At 39.0% G+C, this 16,816-nt stretch overlaps 1 protein-coding gene across 3 annotated transcripts in view; it reads right to left on the bottom strand.

Moving 5' to 3' along the window:
• Positions 1–2,141: 2,141 nt before the first annotated feature.
• Positions 2,142–16,816, bottom strand: part of SOX30 (SRY-box transcription factor 30) — a 58,948-nt gene continuing 44,273 nt past the window's right edge. The window contains exons 5-6 of one of the 3 annotated variants that reach the window (XM_023218806.1): positions 13,990–14,482; positions 2,142–3,167 (exon numbers count right to left, since the gene is read on the bottom strand). In XM_023218806.1, coding sequence (XP_023074574.1) covers positions 2,786–3,167; positions 13,990–14,482 — 875 coding nt within the window. In that variant the 3' untranslated portion in view covers positions 2,142–2,785. The remainder of the gene's footprint in view (positions 3,168–13,989; positions 14,483–16,816) is intronic. The other 2 variants (XM_023218804.2, XM_023218805.1) reach the window with 2 other exon arrangements.

The following is a 16,816-nucleotide window of genomic DNA, read 5'->3' as shown; positions in this document are numbered from 1 at the left end:
TTAAAGTATCATTTAAAAAGCCAGTTTAATAGCCAGTAAATTAACAATGATAAGTTTCAGTTTTTCAGTCTTTTAAGACCATTAAGATACAATGAAGAAAACTTTATTCAGCCAGTGCTTTCACTAAGGAGTTTGAACTACCCAATGCAGAAAACCATATGCAAAGTCAACAATTTTTAAACCAAAGCCACCAGCTATTATTGTTTTCTGAAGTGTGCTCTGTGAGATGTTAGTAGGTGATATGTTAACACAAAAAGTTGGGGGGAGTTCACACTAAATAAGATTGGGAAATGCTGAAATCGAGTTTAATATGTTTCTTTACTGTAAGACTTTTGAGATATAGCAATAATAATGGACACTGACACTCTTTAAGGTGGGGTGTGACATGTTTTTTCCAAACTTATTTGACCAAATTTTGTCAGAGTATCTAAAAGGCTTGGATCTCACTGACAAATGTAGAGAAATACTGCTCTTGTCCTCCTAAGTTTGGTAACTCAGCTCCTTGAAAGTTCAGACTAACTCTATTTTCAGTCAGTTTGCAGTGAAACTAGTTTTCATTTGCAAATAGCCAGAGCAGTTTTGCCCAAAGCATAGAACAGCTGAGTAACATTCTAAACATATTGAGATTTCAACATATTTTGAGACTACTCTTATAACAAATGTCATTACTTAACAAACAAGGCAATGAGACCTATTAAAAAGTACTTGTGGCTTTGAACTTGGAGAATTTCCCTTGATGACTTAGAAAGGCAGAAGAATTACTGCCAGTGGGGCAGGGCTTTGTTTGGTCTGTAGATCTCTAGTCGGTGGTTTGAAAAGATGTAAATGATCAGATATGGGCATTTGTAGTTGGGAATGCTTATCTGCAATTAGGTACTTTCTAAATGAAATACTCATATTTCCCAGCCCAAATCGTACTGTGGATCTAAACAATCTAAGCTCCTGGCTTCTGATCCCAGCACTGAGGAAGACGAGGAAGAGTAAAAGAATTGCCCAGCGTTAGCCATTAAAAGAAAAGTTTAAGGAAAGAATTGGAGAGGGGCAGGGCTACCCTACAGACAGGCAGTTAGGATATACTGACCTATGCTTTATCTCATTCACTGCTTTATACAGTGATTCCACCAACCAATTTGTCTATAATAAGGTCTATGGTAAAAATCCAGTTAGTCACAAAGGTGCTATTAAATGAGATGAGGTAAAATGGGTCAAATTGTTGCATACATTTCTCCTTGATGGTATAGATATCAAATGTGTAGACAATCAAATGTTACTTTAGTTCAGATGTGAGGTGACATAATGTTTGCTTTCTATCACCAAGAAATTCTAGTTTTGCTATTTAACGACATCAAAATGGCATTGAGCATAGTAATAAAAAATGGAAAACCATGAAAACAAAATTTGTATTGGGAAAGGAAATGTCATGTACAATAAACGTAAATCTGATGAAATGTATTACATTAAGAAATTTTGTTTAAGAAACAAATACAGGTTTAGTAAAGGAAGAACGTGGAAGCTTAGAAGAGATTTCCACACACAATTTCCACACTGTTTTAAGTAGCAGGATCTCAATTTGCATAAATTATATGGATAATTGAAGGAAAACTGTATTGGTTGGTGACTATTTCCATTTCCCATCATCAATTCACTTTGTACCTTAGAGATCTTTTACCATGATCTCAACTCTGGCAGTCCTGATACTGTTCTAAAAAGGCCTTCTCAATCCCTAACTGGGTATGGGTACTTACCAGAAGGTTACGTCACAGGTAGGATTTTTTTTTGTTGATCGTGAATTAAATAAATTCCACATGCTCTTAAATAAACTTCACAGTTTTCAAGACAGCTGCTTGAGCCAAATCTGGAGGAGCTCTTCCATTCTGGGACGTGCTTAAGTCACGTGTACTTATGTGTAAAGAGTTTGGAAATGGCATCAGAATGTGTGCACATCTTTGTTGATACATGTTTAAGTCTCATGTGAGCTAATAGAATCTATGCAATTCTGGAGACAATTAGGTAAAAATGAATATCCATATATGGTATAGAAAATAATCTTCTATGAATAATATTCTGTTTGCTTATTTCTATCCCCCAAACAGAAAACATTCAACAAGAACAATTTTATCTTATTAATATTAAATATTATCTTATTTAATTACAACAAAGAACAATGTATGCCAAATGGAAAAAAAATACTTTAAAATGATAAAATATTTAGAAACAGAAATGACTAAATTTAGCTGAAGGAATCACCCAGGTGCCATTAAAACACATTTGGAACTTATAATCTGTTATTAGTGTAAGTTAAATTTAGCAACCGAGTCCAAGTTCACTGAGTTGTCAAAATACTTTCAAAATGTTACATCAAAAATTGACAGCATCCATAAGTATTACATAAACAGCAAACAAAAAATCATTTTAAAAAATGTATCCTGAGATAAAATAAAAATCACACTATGCCAGATTTATACCCCTTTTCCCCTCACATACAATTGTGAGGCTTCAGTATTTTGCATGTCCCAGGATAAAGTAATAATAATACATATTGATGCAAATTTCAGCCATTAAAAATAAACTACTTAATAACTTAAATATTCCTACAATGAAACATCCAGACTCTAGTTTCACTAATGAAAAGTTTATGAAGACATAAATTGTATTTGGTTTTAACTCCTCAAATCATGACTGAAAAAACTTTCAACAAAGAATTCTAGGCTTTTTTTTTCTCATACCAACTGACCCAGAATGTATTTTAAGAAATGTTTATTTTCTGTGCATATTTGTTTTAAAATTATAAATCCCTGAGCACTTTTTCTTCTTCCTCCTCATCAATGTCAGTGACATTGACTTGCTGGATGCTGGAAGGAGTTGATGTCGGGGCTGTGAAGACATTCTGCAAGGCTCCAATGTCCAGTTGAGGCACAGGGTTTAAGTATTCTTCCCCACTGTGGCTATGACTGTTATAGAAAGAAGTTCCATTCATGTTCTCACAACTCCGAGAATTTTCGCTGTGTGTGCGTTCACTTGAGTAGTCTCTGAAAGAATAGTCTCTATTTAAAGCTGAAAATATATCCTCATGTTTTTGGTACCTGTCTTCATAATAACCAAGGCATTCTGGCACTGAACCAGGAAAATTTCCATAGCCAAAGGGAGGCCGACTGTAAGGGCATGTACTGCAGCAGAAAAACACAAACAAGGAATTAGATCTTGCCCACATACTGCCTTGCATACAGACTAACAGAGCAAGTTAATGCATCCTCTTCCGGGCTTGGAAAGTTCCTTTCTGCAACCACTTCATGTATTCCTCTGCTCTTTTCCCACTGCCCAGTCCCCATCCACAAGAAACCAGCACTGTTATCTATCATTAGCCTCAGGCGTCTTAACCTTGTGATAACCATGATAACAAAATTGCTTATTCTGGTCTTTCTCTCATGATGCCTCATACCACATAAGGTTTTGGAAATGCAGATGTGTGTTGAGCTATGCTAAGAATTGACACTTAGTGGCTGGGCGTGGAGGCTCACGCCTGTAATCCCAACACTTTGGGAGGCTGAGGTGGGCGGAACATGAGGTCAAGAGATTGAGACCATCCTGGCCAACATAGTGAAACCCCATCTCTACTAAAAACACAAAAAATTAGCTGGGCGTGGTGGTGCATGCCTATAGTCCCAGCTACTCAGGAGGCTGAGGCAGGAGGATTGCTTGAACCCAGGAGGCAGAGGTTGCAGTGAGCTGAGATTGCGCCACTGCACTCCAGCCTGGCGACAGTGAGACTCCGTCTCAAAAACAAAAACAAAAACAAACAGAATTGACACTTAGTAAACAATGCAACGGTGCAATAGTTGTTTTTCCTGGTATTTGAAAGGAAGCTCATGGTGGGGGGGCGGGAAGGGAATGTATAACCAGATTGAAATCAAGAGATCCAGAATATTGAGGCACTGAAACAGAAGACAACTTAAATTTTTTCATTGACATTCAATAATAAAGTAAATTTAAAACACTGTTACTACTAGAAAGATTTAAAACTGATAGTAAACTATGGTCTTAAAGGTCTTTTCCAAAACATTTTTTGGAGAGCAGGAATGTGAAGAATCAAAAAGACATTGTGCAGTTTTACAAATTACGGTTTTTTGGCTGGGTGCAGTGGCTCATGCCTGTAATCCCAGCACTCTGGGAGGCTGAGGCGGGCGGATCACAGGGTCAGGAGATCGAGACCATCCTGGCTAACATGGTGAAACCCCATCTCTACTAAAAATATAAAAAATTAGCCGGGCATGGTGGTGGGCGCCTGTAGTCCCAGCTACTCATGAGGCTGAGGCAGGAGAATGGTGTGAACCCGGGAGGCAGAGGTTGCAGTGAGCGGAGATTGTGCCACTGCATTCCAGCTTGGGTGACAGAGCAAGACTTCGTCTAAAAAAAAAAAAAAGGCAAATCCAAAATTTCTGCCACTTGCTGGGCACAGTAGTGCATGCCTGTAGTCCCAGCTACTAGGAGGCTAAGGCGGAGGATCACTTGAGCTCAGGAGTTTGAAGCCAGCCTGGGTAATATAGTGAGACTTCATCTAAAAAAAATAATTTTTTAAAAAGATTACACCTCAAAAATTCTGCTACTCAGACCCATTTGTCAATTTTTTTAAAGTATGATTCTCTTTCAAAGGCATAGAATAGGAATTATAGGAAGAGGTAGAGTCCAACCATCTAGTGACAGATAACATAAACATGACGACCATACTCATCAGCAAAACCCATGGCAAGTTAAGTGTTTCATTTCTTGCCTTCACACACACACACACACACCCCAACTTTGTTTCCGTACTTTTAAAAACCTAAGTATGACAGACTAGACTTTATCTCAAATTCTGAAACTATGCCCTACCCCCAAATCTTCAAGTACTAGGTACCTTGCTCATGTTAATTATAACAAATGAGGTAAAGTTTCTAAAATTTTTCAGGTTTCCATGCCTGCTGCCACTCTTAGTTCAGGCATTTTAAATTTAATACACATGTCCTGAATATATTGTGCTTCTTTTTTTTTTTTTTTTTTTTTTTTTTTGAGACAGAGTCTCGCTCTGTCACCCAGGCTAGAGTGCAGTGGCATGAAATTGGCTCACTGCAATCTCCGCCTCCCAGGTTCAAGCAATTCTCCTGTCCCAGTCTCCCAAGTAGCTGGGATTACAGGTGCCCACCACCATGCCCGGCTAATTTTTGTATTTTAGTAGAGATGGGGTTTCACGATGTTGGCCAGTCTGGTCTCGAACTCTTGACCTCAGGTGATCCATCTGCCTTGGCCTCCCAAAGTGTTGGGATTATGGGCATGAGCTACCACACACGGCCAAATACACTGTGCTTCTGGCTAGCACAACTTTGCTCATATAGCAGGTCTCTCCATCCATTGAATTCCACAGATAATTCAAGGATGAAAAGAGGCTGACTAATGGGTACAAACATACAATTAGAAGATGCAAGTTCTAATGCCCAGTAGCACTGTAGGGTGACTGTAGTTAGCAATAATGTCTTGTGTATTTCAAAGTAGCTATAAGAGAGGACTAAAAATGTTCCCAATATAAAGAAATGATAAATAATGAAGGTGACAGATAACCCAAATACCCTGACTTGATCATTACACATTTTATACATATTTATGACATGTACCCCATAAATATGTAAAATGTTATGTATCAATAAAACAAAAATCTCTTCCTTCCACAAAGCCTTCACTTCAGCTAGAAATAATTCACCCAATAACTATCTTTTTCAGGACTCAGTGTAGGCAAGATGCTATGTAAGGTTTGGTAGATAATTTTTAAAAAAACATAAAATCTAGGTATATATTAGACATGTGCTAAAGTTTATAATGCCAACATTATAGTGACTATTTTGGTTTGGTAAAGACGAGTTAGTGTTATGTTCAGAGAACAAAAAGATCAATTAAGACAAAGGCAATCCTAGAAGGTTACATGAGTGAAAGTAAAAAACTATAAAAGTATCATGGTGTACAGAGAAAAACATTACTTAGAAGAGTCCAAATAATAATACTACCCAATAGGTAAGCATTTACTATTTTTTAGGCATTGGCCAAGGAGTGTATATGTTATTTCAATATAACACTGAACGACACTCAGAATGACCCTAAGGGATAGATACTATAAATATCTCCACTGTACAGATGAGGAAATGGAGCTTTAAAAAGGTTAAATAACTTGCTCAAAATGATAGAATTAGTTAAGTGGTAGACAGAATCAGACAATTTGACTCCAGAACTTGTTCTCCTAACTACCATGCCATCCTACCCAGGCTCTAGTTCTAGCTATGCCACATAAGAACCTGGTAAACTTAAGTAAATCTTACTTTATCTGATCCTTGTATCCTTCTTATATAAAATAGGGATAGCAATGCCTGTTCTGTCAACCTAAAAGGTCTGTCATAAGGAACAGGAGAATATAAGTAATGGAAACTAGAAACACTATTTCAATGTATGATTGGTAAATCTTAAAAGAAGTTATTGCTATCTTTAGCTTGAGGATTTGTATTTGTTTCTTTTTTTTATTTCTATCTCCGTATTGATATGATATATTTGGTAAGACATTGTTCTCCCAGTTTCCTTTAGTTCTTTGTCCGTGGTTTCCTTTAGTTCCTTGAGCATATTTAAAACAGCTGATTTCAACTGTCTACTAAATCCAATGTCTCACCTTCCTTGGGGATAGTTACTACTACTATCTTTTACTTGTGAATGCCCTACTTTCTTGTTTCTTTGTATATCTTGTAACTTTTTGTTGAAAACTGGATGTTTTGAATAGTATAATGTGATGCCACTAGAAATCAAATTATTTCCCTTATCCAAGGTTTGTTGTTGTTTGTTTGGGGTTGTAGTTGTTTATTTGGTTTTCTAGAGTATTTTTGTAAAGACTGTATTCTTTGTTATGTATGGTCATTGAAATCTCTGTTCAATTAGCTTAGTGGTCACAAATTTGATAGAGATTTCCTTAAAAACCTAGAAACAAAAACAAAACAAAAAATATTATCCTGGTCTTTGCAGATTGGCTTTGAGTTGGGGCAGTCCTTACATACTTAGCCAGGCTGTTTTCAATTCTGCCTTAGTCTTTACTTCCTGCTTACACAGAGCCTACAGATCAGTCAGAGTTAAAAGCTCGGGGTCTTTTCGTGTGTTTTCTGAACATGGGTCTAGTTCCGGATATGTGTGTGGCCTTCTGGATTTAATATTATCATTACATATATATATATTATATATAATTTAAGAGATGGGATTTTGCTCTGTCACCCATGCCGGAATACAGTGGCATGATCATAGCTCACTGCAGTCTCAAATTCCTGGGCTCAAGCAATCTTCCTGCCTCAGCCTGCCAAGCAGCTGAGACTACAGGTACACCACCACACCCAGTAACTTCCAGAGACTTGAATGGTTGGTTTTTAAAAATAGTTTTCACCAGTTACACCCGTTTGCTAGAGACTAGGTCCATGGAGCTCCCTGTGCTGCCATCTCAAAAATGAACTGTATTCTCACTTACCTTTTTAATCATTTGATTCTATTTCTATTCTTAAGCTTTGCTCTTGGATGCAGTTAAATAACTTAGAAACAAGTTGGTCCTTTCAGGTCTTGCTTTTAAGAGTTTTGAGCTGAGCATGGTGGCTCACGCCTGTAATCCCAGCACCTTGGAAGGCCGAGGCGGGTGGATCACCTGAGGTCAGGAGTTTGAGACCAGCCTGGTCAACATGGTGAAACCCCGTCTCTACTAAAAATACAAAAATTAGCTGGGCGTGGTGGTGCGGCCTGTAGTCCCAGGTATTCCGGAGGCTGAGGCAAGAGAATTGCTTGCTCGAACCTGGGAGGCTGAGGTTGCAGTGAGCCAAGATTGTGCCACCGCACTCCAGCCTGGGCGACTGAGTGAGAATCCGTCTCAAAAAAAAAAAAAAAAAAATTAGAGCACAATGGCTCATGCCTGTAATTCCAGCACTTTGGGAGGCCAGGAGCTTGAAACCAGCCTGGGCAACAAAGTGAGGCCCTGTCTCTACAAAAAAAATGAAAATATTAGCTGGACATGGTGGTGCACACTTGTAGTCCCAGTTATTCAGGAGGCTTAGGAAGAAGGATTGCTTAGGCCCAGGAGTTCAGGGCTGCAATGAGCTATGATCATGCCACTGCACTGCAGCCTGGGTGACACAGACCCACCCCGTTAAAAAAAAAAAAAAAAAAAAAATTTTAGTTGTGACCATAGCAACATTTAGGCTAAGGCTATCTGAAGCAAGACCCTTCTGAGTACCAAATGTTCTGTGCCCCATAAAAGTTTTCCAGTCTAGTTGGTGGGACTATTCCCAGCACTGTGTTAGTGCATGATTGTCAGATACTGTTTTCTCTAATCCTTTCAGGTGGTTCTTTCACCGCGTTGGGTTGTTTCTTCACAAGCATTCACCAATTAGTACTTCACTGAATATTCAAGAGGGACCCTACACAGTCATTTGGAGTTCCCTCTGTGTGTAGCTCTTTTCTCTGGTACTCTATTCTGAAAAGTCTAGCTAATTAGGTCTCACTGGACTTGCAGTAGAGATGGGTGAAACCCCGTCTCTACTAAAAATATAAAATTAGCTGGATGTGGTGGTGGGCACCTGTAATCCCAACTCGGGAGGCTGAGGCAGGAGAATCACTTGAACCCAGGAGGCAGTGCAGTGAGCCGAGATCGTGGCATTACACTCCAGCCTGGGCAAAAAGAGCAAAACTCCATCTCAAAAGGAAAAGAAATGTCTGCATCCAGTGGATAGGATGATTTTAGACTCTGAACCAATGTGTGAAACACCTTGGGAATTTTATTTCTAACGAAAGTCACATAGAGCCCTGGGTAAAAACAAGATTCTTCTGTGCTTTACCTAGATCAATGACAGAAACTTTCTTATTCCTTTTATCAAGGTTAAAAAGTCCTTCCAGCCCGGTGTGGTGGCTCATGCCTGTACTCCCAACACTCTAGTAGGCCAAGGTGGGCAGATCACTTATGGCCAGGAGTTCAAGACCAGCCTGACTAACATGGCAAAACTCAGTCTCTACTAAAAATACAAAAATTAGCCAGGCACCGGTAGCATGTACTTGTAATCCTAGCTACTCCAGAGGCTGAGGAACAAGAATTGCTTGAACCCTGGAGGCAGAGGCTGCAGTGAGTTGAGATCACACCACTGCACTCCAGTCTGGCAGGCAGAGCAAGACTCTGTCAAAAAAAAAAGAGAGAGAAAGAAAAAAATTCCTTCCAGGGTCTTGGCTTTATAGAGAGGTTTTAGTTTCAGTACCTATCACCACCTTGAATAGGGGAGCAGAGCAGGGTCAAGACCTCATCTCTATTCCCTTCGCAGACATTAAAACTCAAGTTTATGTTTTTTTCTGTTTTTGTTTTTGTTTTAGAGACAGGATCACAATTTGTTGCCAAGGCTGGCCTTGAACTCCACCTCACCCTCCCAAGTGGCTGGGACTACAGGAGCATGACAGCACATCCAGCTTAAAACCCAAGTTTATAGCCAATGTAACTATTTCTGAATCTGAAAATCATCTCCAGGAACATTATAACTAGTTTTCAACTTGTTGATTATTTTGGCACATAGTGAGTTCCTTGCTGGTGAGTTCACGTAGGTATTAAATTATTCATATTTAAATTCAACATTTCTAGCTAGTTACAACAGAAGGTATTCTATGTTAACGAAGTCTATCATGTTTTAGGACTGTAAATTTCCCTCCTCCATAAAACTTTAGGCAAAAGTTTGTATATGTATGTAGATATGCATTATTATGGAAGGAGTCTATAACTTCCATCAAATTCTCAAATGGGTCTCTGACCCAAACAAAGGTTAAAGAGAATTGCGTTTAATCTTTTATTCATTTGCCTAAAATTTTACAATTTCAATGCTATTTTACAAATCCAGGAATTCTTTAAACTTTCCCTACCCTAAAATACACTATAATTTAGTGTATTTTATACACTAAAATATGAGTGTATTTTCCATATATTTCAAGCTAGTAAATCCCCATTTGTCTTCATATCTTTTCTTTATCCCTAATTACAATAGATTTTAAACACATATTTTTTACTCAATGGCCAACAGAATGAAGATCCTATGTATTGCCCTTGAATATGAAAGCCCAATACACTGCAAGAAGAAGAAAGAGGAAGGGGTAGGGAGAAAAGAACTAGTCTGAAGAATTAATGCAGTACACAGAAAGAGAGCATTCTGATAAACATAGTATGATGATGGTTAAGATCTGAAGGCAGGAATAAGAGATGGGGAGCAGCACTTCTGAGTGTCCATCTGTTTTGTAAAGTGACTCCTTGATTAAATCACCTAGCCTACTTGATTTTTACTCTACATACACAGGGCAAAATGAACTGTTTAGTAAAAAAAAAATATTTTGGTTTTTTGAGACATGGTCTCACTCTGGTGCCCAGGCTGGAGTGCAGTGGTGTGATCTTGATTCACTGCAACCTCTGCCTCCCAGGTTCAAGTGGTTCTCTTCCTCAACCTCCCAAGTAGCTGGGATTACAGGTGCCCCCCCACCACACCTGGCTAATTTTTGTATTTTTAGGAGAGACGGGGTTTCATCATGTTCACCAGGCTGATCTAAAACACCTGAACTCAGGTCATCTGCCCGCCTCGGCCTCCCAAAGTGCTGAGATTACAGGCATGAGCTACTGCACCCACCCAGAAATATTCTTTACAGGAGATTCCATTATCAATTAGGAGAAGAGAAAAATTGACAGAGAATCAATTAATTTTGGCATTTAGAGTTTACTGAAATATACTATCTAGACAGTCATAAATAATCTATTTCCTTGGAAAAATTATCATCAGACACATGCAGGTATAAGTCAGAAAAACAATTGAAAAATATTATAATTCATAAGGCTAGTGTACTTTTCTAAAAAACTATGCATAGCTTAATGTTTATAATTGACATACGGCTCTGACATTCTTAAATGAAATAAAATTCCATATAATAACTACTTAGTCACTTCATTTGGTTCTTCCAATAGCATTATTATTAATTAGCAATAATAGTATTAACGAAAAAGGTAGTTTTGGTCTTCTAAGAACTTACTTTTGGGCGGGCATGGTGGCTCATGCCTATAATCCTGGCACTTTGGGAGACCGAGGCGGGTGGATCACCTGAGGTCAGGAGTTCGAGACCAGCCTGACCAATATGGTAACACCCCATTTCTACTAAAAATACAAAAATTAGCCGTGCATGATGACAGGCACCTGTAGTCCCAGCTACTCGGGAGGCTTAAATTAGAGAATTGCTTGAACCCAGAAGGCAGAGGTTGCAGTGAGCCAAGCTCACGCCACTGCACTCCAGCCTGGGTGACAGAGCAAGACTCTATCTCAAAAATAAATAAACCAACAAGCAAACAAAAACAAAGAACTTACTTTCAAGAGCTTCCTTTTAAAATGTTCCTGAAAGTGTCAGATAATTTATACATTAACAGCCAAATCTTACAAGCCTTGTCGTGAATGAGTAAGATAGACTTCTAGGATTTAATCTATGTAATATGTAAGGAAACATTACCTGCCCCAACGTCCACTTGACTATGTGAGTTTTTTATTCAAAAGTATATTTTTTTCCATATGATTCTCTGCTAGCAACTAACAGCTGTCAATCAAGAGGAACCATCATAAAAGAAGTCTTACCGATATAGCAAAAAAGACAAATATGAAATTCAAAATCAAACCTGAATTTGACTATTGGCTCTGCCACTGTATAATCTTGATGAGGCTATTTATTAATCCATTTACTAATCCCATTAACTGAAAAAGTAGAGGAATATTATACCCAAGTCATAGGATTGTTATAAAAACAACATGTAAAAATTCTTAGCTCTTCAAAACACTAAAACGAAGAAAAATACAACAAAGAAAAAACTAGTAACAGCTAGAGTGAGATTGTGGTACACAGCCCATTGTAATTGACTCTTATTCGCCTATCCTGTGAGTAAATAGGGTCCAAGCATTTCCCATATTACAAAATTAATTATGTAACAAATACAATTTCCACAATTTTTGTTATAGGCCTCAAGGCTCTAACTAAGGCCAAGTGTTCCCAAATTTATTCATTTATTAAATTCAATCTACATCCTTCATATTATTCTTATATCTAGGAAAAATTTTGTAAAATTCTCCAAAATACCTGTAAAATCCTAGATCCTAGAAGACAGCAATGAAAACAGATTATCAACCCCCGGGCCTTAAATTAAAAGTCTCTTGAGGTTTGATCCCTTGAACTAAAATACTTAAGGCCACAAAAGATAAAAAGATTCTACATAAAACAAAACAAACCCTAGATAACAAAATTCTCCCTTTCTCCTGATCTAATCCTCTGGTTCCACTTTCTTCCAGTCCTGAGCTAAGGACCCAAAAGCAGGCAATCCCATTATAAATTGAAATGACATAATATATACCTCAAAAGTTGTTTCTATTGAGGTGTAGGTATACCCTAGTGGGAAGTAGATTTACTTGCTAAGTAAGAAACAAAAAAAGATTGGTGTTAGACACTTTAATACTCCCGTCTCAACAGAAACCATCTCTGTCTACACATTTAACAGTAATTGAAAAGTAAAGGCTAGGCCGGGCATGGTGGTTCACGCCTGTAATCCCAGCACTTTGGGAGGCTGAGGTGGGCAGATTATCTGAGGTCGGGAGTTCGAGATCAGCCTGACCAACATTGAGAAACCCCGTCTTTATTAAAACTACAAGAAAAAAAAAAAAAACATTAGCCAGGCGTGGTGACACATGCCTGTGATCCCAACTACTTAGGAGGCTGAGGCAGGCAAATTGCTTGAACCCGGGAGGCGGAGGTTGTGGTGAGCCGAGATCGCGCCATTGCACTCCAGCCTGGGCAACAAGAGCAAAACTCCGTCTCAAAAAAAAAAAAAAAAAAGGAAGGTAGAGGCTAATACCACTCTATCAGAATACTTTGAAGGGAGTTAAATTTCTATCATTCCAAAATGAAGTTACACATTTGTTTTCCCTAGATACTTCCCTATGAAAATGAATTCCTTTATTGGTAATTTACATGGGAAATTTTCTAGTTTGGTAAAAAGGGCACAAAGAGGTAGTATCACTTTGGTCTTGTCATTTAACCTAGGTAAATAAACAATTTTTCACTTAGACCAAATGCCCTCCTCTATACCCTTGCTATTCAAAGTGTGGTCCATAAACCAGCAGAATTGGCAATTACTTGGGAGCTTGCTAGAAATGCAAAATATCAGGCATACTATACCCCCATATAGGATACCACTATACCCCAGACCCAACGAATCAGGATCTGCATTTTAACAAAATACCACGATTTATCTACACATTAAAGTTTGAGAAGCATACCCTCTATACAATAAGCATACCTCTATACATTTGACTAAACCATCTTAAGGTCCCTTATAGTTGTTTTGCATGAAAAATTCTATCTGACAACATTAACGCCTATATTCTTTTTCTTTTTTTTTTTTTTTTTTGAGATGGTCACCCAGGCTGGAGTGCAGTGGTGTGATCTCAGCTCACCACAACCTCCGCCTCCCAGGTTCAAGTGATTCTCCTGCTTCAGCCTCCTGAGTAGCTGGGATCACAGGCACATGCCACCATGCTTGGCTAATTTTTGTATTTTTAGTAGAGACAGGGTTTCACCATGTTGGCCAGGCTGGTCTCAAACTCCTGACCTCAAGTTACCCACCCACCTTGGCCTCCCAAAGTGCTGGAATTACAGGCATGAGCCACTGCACCCAGCCTGAAGCCTATATTCTAACATAACAAGAGTCAGCTGGAGCTGAGTTAGAGCATGCACTCTCTCTAGCTCCCCCAGTCCTCACCTGGCCCTCTCCATCTATTTATGTTAACTGCTTATCTCCTATTCAGCAGAAATGAAGAAGTATTTAAAAACAAACAAAAAATGTTATCACAGGTAAAAACTCATCAGTTGAATGTTTAGGTAAAAGGAAAAAGAGTGTTAATTTACCTTGATGGGAAGTAGTGAGGTCCGGGTAGGAAGTAAGAGTGATAAAAATAGAATCTTGGTGGTGTCCCAGACAGTGTGGCTGGATGGCCAAGGGGAGGGGGCTGGTAGACATGTGGGTGTGGAATGGGAGAAGCCTGGGGGATTGGAGCACTTCTGGGACAAGGGGAAACGCTGGAATACTCCTTAGGAGGTTGGATGGTCGAAGTTGCAAATCTGGCATGGGCAGTACTTGCACTATTTGAAATCCTGTTGGTGCTCTCTAGAGAGACAGGGGTGGGTTGCTTCACAGTGTGAATGCCTTCAGAATGCAGCTGATGAGTGTCTGTTTGGGAAGGCCCAGCAAAGCGTTGGGGCGGGAGCGCTGGATAGAGCGGCAGACTTGGATCCCGGACAGCCACCTGAGCAGCACTGGAGACGCTGGGCTGGAAAAGTGTGACAGGGCTTGGGCGCTGGACTGCAGGTGTGGGCAGCTGGATGGCAGGTGAAGTTTCACCTTTAGAAATAAAAATAGCATAAATCAAGAATCAACTGAGTCATTCCATGTTTTTCTTCTTTCAGTGAAGTTTAATAAATTGTATAAGCAGAGGCCTTCATCAACCACCTTACCTAAGTGCATCATCACATCAAGCCACTCTGTTTCATTTGCAGCATTTTGAACAAACTGAAGTTATCTTATTTTCTTGTTTATTTACATTTTTTGTCTCTCTCTCCCAACTAGACTCTAAGTGCCATGAGAAGAGCAACCTTTTCTGTTTTGTTTGCTGCTGTATCCCCAGGGTGAAACATTCTGTCTGGCACAGAAGAGGCCCTCAACAAATATTTTTTAGATGAATAAACAAATGAATAAAATTATTGATAGATATACTAAAAGACTGAAAACACATAAATGCTGGTATGCATATACACATTTAAAAATAATAATAATATGAAGCTATTGACACTAGTTACCTTTAAGGAGCCATGATCTAAGACAGGGGACAGGGCAGTGGGGCAGGAGGAAAAGCTAGACTTTCATTTTATACCTACTGGTACTATTTGAATGTTCTGTTTACCTAAATATATTAATCTTATTTTTAATATTACTAGGGGTTTCAGAGTAGCAGTATGGATCATTTTTCTTTTCTTTTATAAACTTCTCTATATTAAACTAAATTACAAATGACACTTAATTTTTTTAGCCGAAAAAACTTAAACAACAAAATTATTTCATTCTATTGTATTCAATATGAATACGAAAGGAAATTTCCAAGTGAGAACAGGACTTGCCACATGTCAACCACTGGAGACAGATATAAAAGGAATACTATTGCAGTAGAGCATGAAAGATATGGCCGAATTTTTAAAGTTAGGTGAAACAATTATGTTTTAGCTTTCTGTTCCTGAAGAAGACAGGACTACTGATTGAGCTGCTAAGTGACCCAAATGACACACCTAGCCTAAATTTAATTCAACTTTCCTGATAAAAGACAAATGGATGCCACAGCAAGAGAGTCATGATCTAGTGTATTGCAATACAGTTCCGAATCCATTAATAAAGAAGATGCAGTTCAAGAAATTCTGTGCTTGGACATGTCTCTGTCAGAGACTGAAAGAAATGTGGATCTTTTTCCAGCCTCATCCAGGTGACTTCCCTCTCCTTCCTTTTCTCCAGATAAAGCAGATAATACCCCTCTTAAAGCAGGAAGTAGGGAATTAAAGGACATAGCCACCTGTTTGAAGATGGCCTCTGACCCAGTGAAGTAGAGAAACAGGATGTAATGATGCTGCCCTGATTCTCACCTGATGAGATTATATGGACTAGCCCTCCTATCTATGAGGCACAGGCCCTACTCAGGCCCTTCCCGATTCATCGAGCACAGCTTAATTTCCCTTGTCCACGTTCCCTCCAAACTTCGTAAATCTATCACTTATCAGGAAATAGTGTAAATTTTTGTGATTATTTGCATGTCTGCCACCCCAACCATGATCACCAAACTGGGAGATTGAGAGCAGGAACTCTCAATTCCTATTTGTATCCCAGTATCTAGCCAGAACCTGGTTAATAAAAAATAGTTAAGAAAAGTATGAATGGATACAGCTTTTATAAAAGTTCCAAAGCCTTTAAATGAATAGGAATACTCATATAAAAGGAGGATGCTGGCATAACTGGCATCAAAGACATGTAATCAAAGATCTGAAGAGAATTCCAGACTACCATGCTATAAGTGAGACAGGGTAGTGGGATGGGGGGGACTCATCTCATCTTCACTTACGTATTTTTTCCATACATGCCCACTGACCACCAGACCTTGCAGCACCACCCGCACTGACACCATTCCCATTGACCAGAGAGCTTGCAAGCTGTCTGAAAAAACTAAGATAAGCAGCAGCATTCCACCATAAATCTTACTCAAGGGAGTTAACTCTATCGCCTGCATGTGAGAATGGCCTCCTGGCGAATTTCAGAATGACAATCTAGAATTAGAATGACAATCCTAACCCCTAGGATTGTAATAGTAAAATTTCTAGGATTGAAATACTAAAATCTCCACCCAGGGAGATTTTCTGATCGTGATCAACATATGAGTTAGCATGATTCCTTACTTGTCTGCACACCCTGCACTCCAGCCTGCATATGTAATGACACTCACCTGCCTCATGAATTACGCATATCATCCTCCTTAAGACACTACAGTGCACTCCCTTGGAGAGCCAGCCAGAGAACGCTTTCTCCTGCGCTGTCTCTCTTAATGCCCAATCTTTCCAGGCATAAGCCCTAACAACCCCTGTCTAGGAAAAATTTGCCTGGTCTCTTGTTAATTTCTGTTACACTGACAGCCAAGAACCT

Source organism: Piliocolobus tephrosceles, chromosome 4 (genome assembly GCF_002776525.5).
Source record: "Piliocolobus tephrosceles isolate RC106 chromosome 4, ASM277652v3, whole genome shotgun sequence".
NCBI lineage: Eukaryota > Metazoa > Chordata > Mammalia > Primates > Cercopithecidae > Piliocolobus > Piliocolobus tephrosceles.
The sequence above is the reverse complement of the archived record's forward strand: the minus strand, read 5'-3'. Positions and strand labels throughout refer to the sequence as shown.